A 12092-nucleotide genomic window follows, 5' to 3' on the forward strand; every position below is an offset into this window, starting at 1 on the left:
TCCCCTTCCTCTTGTTTCAACGTTGATGCTGACGTTGCTCGCTGACTATTGAATGCAAGTCGGTTAAAGTCTCATCTTTTGGAATGTGTCCATTTTGATCGGCATGTTGCTGTGCATTGTGTTGTGCATGATCCGGTTGTTCATCGTAGTCATTAACAATCTCAACATTTTCACTTGTCTTCGATGAAGTAGCATCACCGCCATCAGCAGCAGCACCGCTACTACTAGCACTTTGTTTACGCTGTTTTGCCAACTCCAATTGTCTCAACAAATTCTTTTCTTTAAGCTTCAATTCTTGAGCTTTCTTTTCCAACAATGCCGCCCTTGCAGCCAACTCTCTGGCACTAGCCTTTTCCATCTCTTCCAACTTGTTCTGTCTCTCAAGGTTCCGTTCGTGTCTTATAACATAAGGAACGGTCTCAGAAATTTGGCGCAATTGATTTCTTTGGGGTCCAATGGATAGCCTTTTGAACGCATTGCTATTCTTGTCATGGACTGAGCCACTTCCCGCAGCAGTGGTTGAGCTTGAAGTGAAGTTGCCATGTGAATGCAAGTATGGCGATGTATTGGACGATTCATTATCATCGAGCAACATTGATGTAGACTTTCTAAGCGACGAATGTGAAGAACTAACAGAACGATTTTCCAAGCCTTCACCATGGACAGTGGTGTCCCCGTCATTAGTTTCATTTGCAAGTTGTGCCAAGTTGGATAAAGAAGGCGCAGCAGAATTTGCAAAACCACCACCTCTAACCTCTCCATTAGGATGATGTTCAACAGTGTCATGGAATTCGCTGTCCTCATATTCTTCATCCTCCAAAACGCCACCACCAGTGACTTTTGTCAATCTTTCAGTTCTATAAGTTTCATACAAAAAGTCGTGGGTCAAGTCTTTCAAATCTTGTAAATGGGAACCCAACAAGACCGATCTTAAAACAACAAAATCACTAATTGTGGTGTCGCTGATATCCACCAAACCCCACGGGTATTGTCTTGCCCTGATGACTTTAGTTTCCCCAGTTTTCTTATCTCTAATCTCAAATGAATCTTCTGACGTGACAACGGCAAATGGTTGCAAGTTGGAAAGAAACTTACACTCTTGTATCAAATCGTAATCTTCCTCTTCATCGTAGTCATTCAAGAAATTATCAAATTGAAAAATGGGCACATTAAATTTTTCAATATCAATCCTAACTTGTTGTTTGAAATGTTGCAACTCGCTCGAAGTAAAAGAATCGGCTCTTCCAATAACTGGAATAATATTGACATATTTTGACAATCTCTTCATACATTGAATATCCAATTCTCTCAACCCATGTCCGGTGGGGGCAATAAAGTAAAGCATGACATGGACCCTGGTATCGGTAAACCTAGGATTCCTCTTAATACGAGTCTCTTCGGCCAACACAAGATCAAATTGTTGTTTTAAATAGTTTTCAATCTCAACAAAACACAATTCATTATTTAAATTCTCACCAAACCCTGGAGTATCTATTATATTCAAAACCAATTTGAGATTGTCATCGTCAACAATTTCGACTTTGGTCTCCGTCAACGCAATCCCCGGTTCTTCATCAATAGTACTAGGGTTAAACTCGTGTCTCGTCAACATTGATGTATTGGGCAACGCCACTGATTTAGCAGAAGTGAAAGTCAAAGTCTTTGTTTCACAATCTTTGTTTGATGAGATTGATGAAGGCGTTTCGTACCGATGGTCCAAAACCTTCTTGTTTAGCAAGCTATTGATAAATGTTGTTTTGCCAGTTCCCAGTTCACCCACAATCATCATTGTGAATTTGACGGCTTTCTTAGCATCCTTTCGGTAATTGATGATGGGAGAATGGCGTGATGTGGGTCCATTTCCGTTTCCGTTTCCGTTTCCATTTCTTAAGCTTGGTGATTCATAATTGTACAGGGCCATTGTTGTGTGAAAAATGTACAAACGAAGCTCTAGCAGTGATATTTGTATTGTCTCTGTGAATGATGTAGCACCACAAAATGAAGCGGGAGAAGTTGATTTGCTTGAATTGTAGTATGGAGAGATGGGTGTGTTGGAATAGTGCAAATGTACTTTCTGCTCTCTGTAGTGAGGGGTGTAATAATAAAGAGGTTGCCCTGTGTGTGGGTTTGTCAATGGTAAAGTAATGTTCAACCCTTTTGTTGATCTTTTGATTCGTGTGTGTGCACTGTTGACAATATTTTTTTTTTTTTCCTTCACACCCACACCCACACACACTTTCTCTGTCTCTCTGTCTCTCTCTCTCTCTCTTTCTTTTTTTCTTTTACGTGTTTTATTTCTTTGTGTTTTCTTTTTTTGTTTTTTTTGTTTTTTTGAGTTCCTTCTTCTTTAAATTATTATTGCCTAAAAATTTTATACAGTGTTGAATTTTTATTTTCTTTTTTTTTTTGTTATTTTTTTCATTCATCCATTATGTCACAACACAGTATTTAGCGACATCACTTCACCACTGTAGATCAACACGTCACTTTTAACAACTAAAACCCACTTACCTTGTGTGAATTGAGAGGGATTTATATATATATATATATATATATATATTTATATCATTGCAATCAGTGTTTGGTCATTCAAATAAATTGATGGCCCTTTTTCCATGTCCTAAAAAGTTATCTTGTTTTCAGGGGTTGCTGACGCTACCAGGAATGCATCATTCTATGACGTTGATGTTTATTGTATCGTGACAAATATTTGAACTGATTGCTTTGAACTTCACTAGCAAATACACATCCAAGTACATCCACTACTCTACCAAACGATCATATGTCAGCATTCAAAACATTGTCAGCAAAAGCCGCAGCTCAACTCGACAAAGAATTGATGTCAACTGGTGCTTTCTCCATTGACCAATTGATGGAACTTGCCGGATTGGCGGTTGCAAAAGCAATTTACAAACAATATCCTCCGCCACAGAAACCCACTTCACCATTACAGAAAATTTTGGTTTTGGTTGGTCCTGGTAATAATGGGGGCGACGGGTTGGTTGCTGCTCGGCATTTGAAAACATGGGGCGCTTATGAACCAGTCATTTACTACCCCAAGAAATCAACAAAGAGTGACTTGATCAACCGCTTGGTAAAGCAGTTGCAAGACCTAAACATCATGGAGATCTCCACACTTGATGAAATCAAGCTGTTGCTTAGTAAGAAAGGCGAAGTTGGTGTCATACTCGATGCCATCTTTGGGTTTTCTTTTAAGCCACCTATTAGAGAGCCTTTTAAAGATGTCATTGACTACCTTTCACAAAACCACGAGTCGTTGCCACCGGTATTCTCAGTCGATATTCCCTCCGGGTGGGATGTTGATGAGGGCCCAACAGACATCGACATAAAAGCATCGGCTTTGATCAGTTTGACAGCACCAAAACCGTGCGCTGAGAGGTTCGTCAAGAGTGGACCCAACAAAATCCATTATTTGGGCGGAAGATTCATCAGTCCTTCGATCGCAGAAAAGTATGCAATAGAGGATGTATTGGACAAATATACAGGTGATGAATTGATCACGAAATTATAGATTGGCTTTCTTTATAGTAGGGAATGTATTTAATCCTTGTTCTAGTATAAATCCCTGTAACACCATGCTTCATCTTCATTTGAAAACAAGCCTTCACTGGTTATATTATTTGTAGGTGCAGCAACGGCCATTTTACGTCTCCGGGGTATTGGTATATTGGCAGATAATCTAGACCTCTCAACATTGCTACCCATATTTTCCATTTCTGGAAGCTGATATAAGGGAGAAAGTCGAGTAACGTTATTGAGACGAGTTTCCCATATATGCTTTGAGGATTTTTGAAGTGCGCTGGCTTCAAGTGACTTCTTGCCATTCATACCCATACCATAGCGTGAATCTTTTGGTGGCACAGGTGGACCAGAAACAACTCTTGGCTTTTGCATCCTCTCTGGAGTTTGAGCAGCAGCACAGTTGTTCATAACTGGATGTATTGAACCTGACATTGTGTATGACGGTGTAACTAACGGCTCTTTTTCAATACAGTGGTTCATAAGCGGTGGCGCACTAACCACCCTGACTTTCCTGTCACCACGTTTGACAAATCGCTTCAATTTACCACTAAATCTGTCATAAACCGGGAGATCCTGAGGTAATTCATACGAGCTGTACCGCGATGGCCTGAATGTGTCTACAGCATGAGCCAAATCAGCTATATTGAACGCCGGGATAGACGGCGGTATGTCACCGGTGGAAAGCACCTGTTTTTGGCTAAACTTCTTCATGTCTGTCTCTAGAAAGTGTGATTGAACTCATTATGGAGGAATCGAGCCACGTTATATATAATGCGGTAGTTGAACCGACATTACCGATGTGCAGATTGAATACGACCAGTATCGTTTGCAAACAATGCTTCGAATAGCAAGTACGAGTCTATTTGCGACGTAAGCAGCTCATCAGAACAATAGACCTCTCTTGTTAATGCGTGTAAGCTATGACTTTGCGCATCTTGTATGTGTGGAGCGAAGGCTGGCTTGTTGAGATATTCGCACACAAAATTAGATTTTGAATGCAGTCGGAGAGGAGAGCTACTGATATTCACCTTCTTTTCCACCATATGTCCAACATAGAGAACCAAACAGAAATAAAACGACGCATTTGGAATGGGTCGATCAATATCAAAGTAGTTGCCAGCCTTAATGGACAAAGGCTTGAATATTTGGTACAGGCTTTTAGGACATCCTACCTTCCACTACTATACCCACACGTAATTGCATACATCCAAACCTTCACCAATAACAGAGTTACCCAACCCATCTGGTTGGAATTTGAAGATGTACCCCTACGATGGAATATACCAATTGGTGTCCTTTATGACTACTTGTACCTCCCGGCTCATCATTCTGATCGAGACCATTGTTGGGAATTGAATCTACGAATTAGTGGTGCCTATCCTGTCGAATATGTAATGCCATTTACACAAACGCCCGAAGGGTCTATAGATTATACACAATGTCTAAATGAAGTTTTGAAAAACCAACTAAAACAGTCAACGTTTGTCATAAACGGCTCCTCCAAAGGGATCATGCAAATGAGTCAACAAGATTCAGAAAGATACCTATCATCCATCACTTCGAGAAATTTGCATCAGTACAGTAGCTTCAGTAACAAGCTCATCAAGTCAGTAAAAGGAGTACCAATCCGGCTAATTTTACCAGGAAGCGACACCATGAGTCAAGTTCCAGCAAGTCCAACTCAAACTTTGGCCGATTTAATATCGAGTAAGATGCCTGAATTGAATGATATTGCTCACCCATACACCCACGGAATAGACATCAACGGGCTTTTGGAGACCCCCTTGTTGGAAATCTGGCAAATTTTCAAACACCTAGACAACGTTTTGTACATCACCATGATTATCCTTTAAACACACCTTGCAACCAATTTCGATACATCTTCAATTGCTTTTTCCGATTTACCAACAACCTTCTATCAGTGGCAATTTTCACTTTTTCAAAAGGACCCTGTTTACAGAAAATCTCCTCCAATTCCTCTTCAGTGAAAAAGTACACTCTTGTTCCATCACCTCGTATATAGAAATTATCATCCAACAATCTGCCCTTTTTGAAACGCACTTGTGCTAGATCATACCTTCCGTAGTCTCTGAATAGTATTTCTCCGCCAGGTTTGAGGACTTTTGCCAAGTTTGCGATAGCTTGCTTCCACTGATCTGGATGTAATGCCGAAAACACAAAAATCATAATGACAATATCGGCAGAGTTGGGCTCCATTCCTTCTGGCAAGTTTCCTTCAGAGTTGGCCAAATCCCAAACTGAACTAAAAGCAATGCCCTTTTTGTTTTGCTCTGCAAAGGTTTCATTGGATCGTACCAAGTCTACAGCAACTTTCGAATAATCACAACCATAGATTTGTAAATTCTCATTTTCATTCTGGTTCAAGATAGGATAAAATGTGTTCCCTGCCCCGCAGCCAATCTCCAAAATCGTTGTCGGTTTTTGATAATTTTTAGCAGTGACCTTATACAACGATGGAAATTCAATCTGTAACCATTTACGATCCTTAAAGAAGTTTTCCCGATTATGCTTGTAGAAAATATCCCAGTACTTTGCAGGATTAGAATTATACAAAGTCTTTTCGAATTCTTTAACTGGATGGTCGTACTGCTTGGAAATCATTTCTTGTGCTTGTTTAATCTGTTCTTCACCCCATTCGACGTGGTCCCATGCATTATGATTAAAAACGTCATCTTCATTCTCGAGGTATCTTTGTCCAAAAACGAACGGAGAATCTTTGCCAATTCTTGAATCGAGTGGAGGTTTGGTGACTTTTGTAATTGGATCGGAGGCAGAATCCACCTCTGGCGTTGACTCTACGAACTCGGCCATGTTGGATGAGTGTGATTGGTGTCGATGAGGAACAAAGATAGGAGTGAAAAAAAAAAAAAGAACAGAAAAAAGACAACAGAAAACAGAAAAAAGAAAACAGAAAAATTTTAGATGAAATTGAAGATTCTATATTTGATTATGCTGCAAAAAAAAAATAATTTAAGTCTTGCTGCTGCTGCTGCTGCTGTCTACTCTGTCTTCTCCATATAGTGTCTATCGCTATCTAATTCCTGTAATCTGGCAGCAGCTTGCTCGCTAGTCAAGTCTCTTTGTGCCTCTCCTAACATTTCAAACCCAACACAAAACTTCTTAACCGTTGCCGATCTCAACAATGGTGGGTAAAAATGCATGTGGAACCAAGCACACTTGTGGTGCTCATCCGAGCACTCAAATGGGTCTTGATGGATACCCATAGAATACGGGAATGATGTGTTGAACAAATTGTCATACTTTGTCGTCAAAACTTTCAAAATTGAAGCCAAATCGTGTTTGTGCTTGTCATTGAAATCTCTCAAGGATCTCAAGTGCTCTTTCGAAATTAGTAACGTTTCAAAAGGCCACAATGCCCAATAAGGTACAACAACAATAAAAGAATCATTTTGGGCAACGGTTCTAACCTTTTCCTGCATCTCCAAGTGAACATAATCGCCCAACAAATGCGAGTTGTTTTCCTTGTAGTATTTTTCCATATTATTAAGCTCATCTTCAACCTCCGTAGGTACCACGTCTAAACACCAAGCTTGGCCGTGAGGATGTGGATTAGAGCATCCCATCGCGAAACCTTTGTTTTCAAAAATCTGCAAATACTTGTATGGTGCGGTCTTTTGCTCAGACTCCAACAAAAGATCGTTGTATAAAGTTTGCCAAGTATTCACCACTGTTGTTAGCTCTTCAATCGACATCAACGGTAATGTCACATTGTGCTTTGGCGAGAAACAAATGACAAAGCACTTTCCCTTGACCCCTTGTGTCTTGAAGAGCTTCTTTTTCAAATTATTTTCCTGATCATCTCCATTGTAGTCAGGCTGATCCAATTTCACTGCAGGGTAGTCATTGGGGAAGATGTATGTTGTTTCGTATTTAGGGTTGACATCACCGGTAGCTCTAATATTTCCCGGACACAAGTAACACTTTGGATCGTAATCGGGCAACAATGTCTTTTTGATCTCCTCTTTAGCACCTTGCCATGGTCTCTTGGCTCTGTGAGGCGAGCATAGAACATACCTATTGTTCAAAGGGTTGTAGCGTCTGTGTGAATGGTTGGTAAAGTCGAAAGTTTGCGTCATTGCCAAGTAGGTTGGTGTTGAAGTAAGCGGATTGAGTAGGTGTTCGATAGACATTGTAGCTAGAACAAACGCTGTATTTATAATGCCAAATTTTTTTTGCTTTTTTTAATTCGAATTGATTGAAAAGAGTGGGAAGGGGGACCCGTGTGCAACCTAAGAGAAGCAAAAACTGTTGGCAAAGCACATGGGATCCATTGAGGTTGTTGATTGAACTTAAAATTTGTCGGGCATTTTTTTTGTGTCGGACTTTCAGACATTTTTCTTTTTTTTTTTTTTAATACTCTTCTTTGGCTGACCAAAAAAAAATTCGCGAATCTTGCGCCATTTTATTCTTAACTATGATGCAACGTTACATTTTGGATATTTTTTGAGCAACACAAAAATCCCATCGGAAAAATTCAAAGTGGGGGCATCTCCACTTGAAACGCAAGCACAGGGCGTGTTAGTGTTGAGTCATTGGATTAAATAGTGTGGCTGCCCAGGGCTTTTTCCAGATCAGATAGAATGCCTCATACAAAGATGACAAACTATACAAAATGCATTTTGGTCTCAGGAGGTGCTGGTTTCATAGGAAGAAACTTCCTTTCCCATTTTGTCGAGAAATACCCAAGTTACTACTTTATATGTGTCGATGTTTTGAACTATGCTAGCAACTATGACACTCTATCACGATTAAAGGACCACGACAACTACAAGTTTATCAAAATGGATTTGAGTGAGGAACTAGATCAGCTACTTCGAATAGCTAAAGACGACAAGGTAACTGCCATTATCAACTTTGCCGCTGAGTCATCTGTGGATAAATCCTTTGAGTCGCCCATTTTCTTCACCAAGAATAATGTTTTGGCAACGCAGAACCTACTTGAGTGTGCTAGGCTTCTTGAAATACCTAATATCATACACATTTCCACCGATGAAGTGTATGGCGATGAGATTAAAAATGCCACAGAAAAGTCTCCTTTGAATCCAACCAACCCATACTCTGCAACCAAAGCAGCAATTGACTTGATCATCAATGCCTACATAAAATCATATAAAATACCAGTCACCATCTTGCGACCAAACAATATTTATGGGCCAGGTCAGCACTCTGAAAAGCTCATCCCGTCAGTGATTGCGCGGGGGAAGAAGAACCAACCAGTTCCAATTCACGGCGATGGCACAAACGCAAGAAGGTACCTTTACATTAGTGACTTTTTGGACGCGATAGATATCATATGGCACAACAGTGACTACACAGGACAAATTTTCAACATTGGAGGTGAGGAAGGCCCAATAGATAACAATTCGCTAGTCAGGCTAGTGAACGAAGTTTTTGGGTACGCCGTTGAAATTGAGTACGTGAGAGACCGAAATTATAACGACTTGGACTACTCAATGGACACTCTGAAATTGCGCAAGACTGGTTGGAGACAAAGAGTTCCTCTACGCCAGGGGTTGGAAGCTATGAAGCATTGTGAAGGCAATAATACTGTAGTATACATCAAGGACAATACTAATTGATGGTGATACGGATACGTACTGGTAATGGTTCATTGAGACTGTATAGTTGGATGATAAGACAATAAATAGCAAGATCCTACAATCACAACTGTAATAATGTGACGAATGGTTGAATGATACCAACAACTAGAGGGAATAACATTTATATGAATGGAAAGCAATACAAGAGCATACAAAGTTATACATAGTAACATATGATGTTGCATTCATGAGGGTTAGGACAACAAATATGGGAGTTTTTGTTCCCAAATCTACATGATTCTACAGTATAGAAAATTAAGAATTACTCGAATAACCATCCATTAAGTTCAGCTAATACATATCAAACCGTATGTAGGATATCTTTAACATTTGCATCAAACAAGGGGCTTTTTATTGGCATATCCATAGAATAAAAGGGATTCTTCATAACATAATCCGAGTACGTGACGTACAAGCTCTTGAACAAATCCTCTGTGCGCTGAACTTCAACTGGGTCCAAATTCGGCACTGTTATCAAGATAAACTTTAATCCACTGACGCTTTGAAAAATGTACAAGTTAAACAAGTCCGTCTCGACACTCTTTAACCCCGTTCGGTTGCAATTCGGACTCATATGCCTACCGGTAGATAAAATATGGGCATTGTGTTGGGAGATATCCTCGGTTGGTTTGGTTGATATTGTTGATGTTAGCTTGGATCCTATTGCATGTACACCATGAAGTGTTCCTGCTAGGACGAGGTAGTCATTTGCTGTGAGTTTGGAAAGACCTGGATGGATCTCGTTCTGGTAGATGAGACCACCAGCTTTGTTCAATATGAGAATGGAGTAGGTTTTCATGTTGAATATAGGTGTTGTATTATCTATCAAAATTATATTTTTTTTTTTTTTTATTTTTTTTTACTTTCTTGCTAAATCTATCTAAACTCGTACTTAATTTTAGCACCATAAACGTCACCTTTTTTCAACACAGCCTGCCCTTTGTGATTGTCCGAATGTACAGCATCTACAAACCTTGAAGGCTCAACACAAAAGCCACTCCTCTTGCCAAACTGAGAGCAATTGACACCATCGCCGGTGTAAAATTGGAAAGCAGGCTCAGTACTTGATACCACAATCTTGACATTGGAGTCTGGATGCGTTGCCTCAACCAACGTCTGTAATGCCTTTGATCTTGTATCAATTGCATTGGCATCTTTGTCGACAACAAAACAGTCATCCAAAATCACTTCAGGCGATATTGTACTTGGAATTGTTTTGGAAATAATGTTCCCAGTGGGGAGTTTCGCACCATCCAATTCAAGAAGCTGGTCAACTGACGATTTGATGTGTGTGCCGTCAATGGTTCCATTACCAGAAAGATTGAAATAACTGTGATTGGTCAAGTTCACCACTGTTGGTTTATCATCAAGTGACTTGGCTTCATACTCTATCTCAATTGACAAAGAATCAATGGTGTACTTCACGATTGCCTCCAAAGTGCCAGGAAACCCATCCGTTCCATCAGCATCAACAACTTTGAACTCAAGCGTAAACTTGCCATTCTTTTGTTTAACCACAGGCCCAAAAAAGTTTTGCTTATCAAATCCATTGTTCCCAGCATGCAACGTGTTACTGCCGTCATTTTGGGTCAACTGGAACTTTGTTCCATCTATCTCAAACTCACCATTTTTGATTCTATTGGCATAACGACCAACAGTGGTACCGAAATATGGATTTGTCTCGAGTGTGTACTCCTTAGCGTTATCAAAACCGCACACGATATGTTGCTCACCAACTTTGATATCCTGAATCAATGCACCTCGATTGCAAAAAGTCACTTGCAAATCCTTGTTTTGTACAGTGTGTAAACGGTTTTGCAAACCATCAAACTCTTGCCATTTGTAATCTTGAAGCTCAAACCCAAATGGGTTTTCCGTTGTCCACCTCCAAAGATCTCTGCAAGCATCCTCAACGGTCAATTCGGCTTTCCATTGCAACTCTTGCTGTGCACGATCGGGTTTAGCCGTCAAGTTCAAAACGTCACCTTGTCTTCTTCCCACAACCTTATATGGCAACTCTCTACCAACAGCCTTGCAGAATGCTTTGTAGACTTGGAATACAGTGGAGCCTTTACCTGTGCCCAAGTTCCATTCACGGTACAATCCCTTGTCATTCAATTTTTTCAAATAGTTCAATGCGGCAATATGTCCCTTAGCCAAGTCGACGACGTGAATGTAGTCTCTGATTGGGGTTCCATCGGTAGAATCATAGTCATCACCAAAGATGGACAACGTTTCACGTCTACCAATTGCTACTTGGGCCAAGTATGGGAGCAAATTGTTGGGGATGCCTAGCGGGTCTTCACCAAGCAATCCAGAAGGGTGAGCACCGATTGGGTTAAAGTATCTTAGAATAGCAACTTGCCACGCATTGTCGCTTGTGTGAATATCCTTCAAGATCTGTTCAATCACAAATTTGGTTTTCCCGTATGGATTGGTTGGATCAGTAGGACAAGTTTCTGGGATAGGAATGTACTTAGTGGGGCCAAATCGAGTAACATCACCATAGACAGTGGCACTTGATGAGAAAACAATGGTTTTGACATCATTAGCTGAACACACCTCGAGCAAAGACATGGTTCCACCGACATTGTTTTCGTAGTACTTCAAGGGAATCTTGGTTGACTCACCCACGGCTTTCAACGCAGCAAAATGGATGACCCCGTGAATATCATACTTTTTAAAGACTTTGTCCAACTCATCGCCGTTTCTCAAGTCGATGTCGTAAAAAGGCACATGTTGGTTGACAATAAACTCGATACGAGCTACTGCATCGTATGATGAATTGGACAAGTTATCGACAATGACCACCTTGTACCCGTTGTTGATCAACTCTATGACTGTATGTGATCCAATGTAACCAGCTCCTCCAGTAACTAGAATATATCTGTCTGTCATGATTGGGGT

The 12092-nt window shown here is 40.3% G+C and overlaps 8 protein-coding genes across 8 annotated transcripts; 2 read left to right on the forward strand and 6 right to left on the reverse strand. All coding sequences in view use genetic code 12, as the record gives it.

Annotated features, from left to right (window-relative positions):
- Positions 1–16: 16 nt before the first annotated feature.
- On the reverse strand, positions 17–1921 carry SEP7 (septin; the record flags this gene model as incomplete). Its single annotated transcript, XM_051754822.1, has 1 exon — positions 17–1921. The coding sequence occupies one exon, from the start codon at positions 1919–1921 to the stop codon at positions 17–19; it is 1905 nt and encodes a 634-aa protein (XP_051610984.1).
- Positions 1922–2782: 861 nt separating this feature from the next.
- KGF57_000524 (NADHX epimerase) lies at positions 2783–3532 on the forward strand (the record flags this gene model as incomplete). Its single annotated transcript, XM_051754833.1, has 1 exon — positions 2783–3532. The coding sequence occupies one exon, from the start codon at positions 2783–2785 to the stop codon at positions 3530–3532; it is 750 nt and encodes a 249-aa protein (XP_051610985.1).
- Positions 3533–3573: 41 nt separating this feature from the next.
- On the reverse strand, positions 3574–4254 carry KGF57_000525 (uncharacterized protein; the record flags this gene model as incomplete). Its single annotated transcript, XM_051754844.1, has 1 exon — positions 3574–4254. The coding sequence occupies one exon, from the start codon at positions 4252–4254 to the stop codon at positions 3574–3576; it is 681 nt and encodes a 226-aa protein (XP_051610986.1).
- Positions 4255–5385: 1131 nt separating this feature from the next.
- ABP140 (Abp140p) lies at positions 5386–6375 on the reverse strand (the record flags this gene model as incomplete). The annotated part of the gene is made up of 1 exon (XM_051754855.1): positions 5386–6375. The coding sequence occupies one exon, from the start codon at positions 6373–6375 to the stop codon at positions 5386–5388; it is 990 nt and encodes a 329-aa protein (XP_051610987.1).
- Positions 6376–6563: 188 nt separating this feature from the next.
- Positions 6564–7661, reverse strand: GAL7 (UDP-glucose:hexose-1-phosphate uridylyltransferase; the record flags this gene model as incomplete). The annotated part of the gene is made up of 1 exon (XM_051754866.1): positions 6564–7661. One exon carries the CDS (start codon positions 7659–7661, stop codon positions 6564–6566), a length of 1098 nt encoding a protein of 365 aa, XP_051610988.1.
- Positions 7662–8165: 504 nt separating this feature from the next.
- On the forward strand, positions 8166–9164 carry GAL102 (Gal102p; the record flags this gene model as incomplete). The annotated part of the gene is made up of 1 exon (XM_051754877.1): positions 8166–9164. The coding sequence occupies one exon, from the start codon at positions 8166–8168 to the stop codon at positions 9162–9164; it is 999 nt and encodes a 332-aa protein (XP_051610989.1).
- Positions 9165–9486: 322 nt separating this feature from the next.
- KGF57_000529 (TRAPP subunit) lies at positions 9487–9984 on the reverse strand (the record flags this gene model as incomplete). The annotated part of the gene is made up of 1 exon (XM_051754888.1): positions 9487–9984. One exon carries the CDS (start codon positions 9982–9984, stop codon positions 9487–9489), a length of 498 nt encoding a protein of 165 aa, XP_051610990.1.
- A 77-nt stretch (positions 9985–10061) lies between these two features.
- On the reverse strand, positions 10062–12083 carry GAL10 (bifunctional UDP-glucose 4-epimerase/aldose 1-epimerase; the record flags this gene model as incomplete). Its single annotated transcript, XM_051754900.1, has 1 exon — positions 10062–12083. One exon carries the CDS (start codon positions 12081–12083, stop codon positions 10062–10064), a length of 2022 nt encoding a protein of 673 aa, XP_051610991.1.
- Between the last annotated feature and the right edge of the window lie 9 nt (positions 12084–12092).

This window comes from Candida theae (assembly GCF_024610275.1).
Source record: "Candida theae strain CBS 12239 chromosome Unknown scaffold16, whole genome shotgun sequence".
Taxonomy (NCBI): Eukaryota; Fungi; Ascomycota; class Pichiomycetes; order Serinales; family Debaryomycetaceae; genus Lodderomyces; species Lodderomyces theae.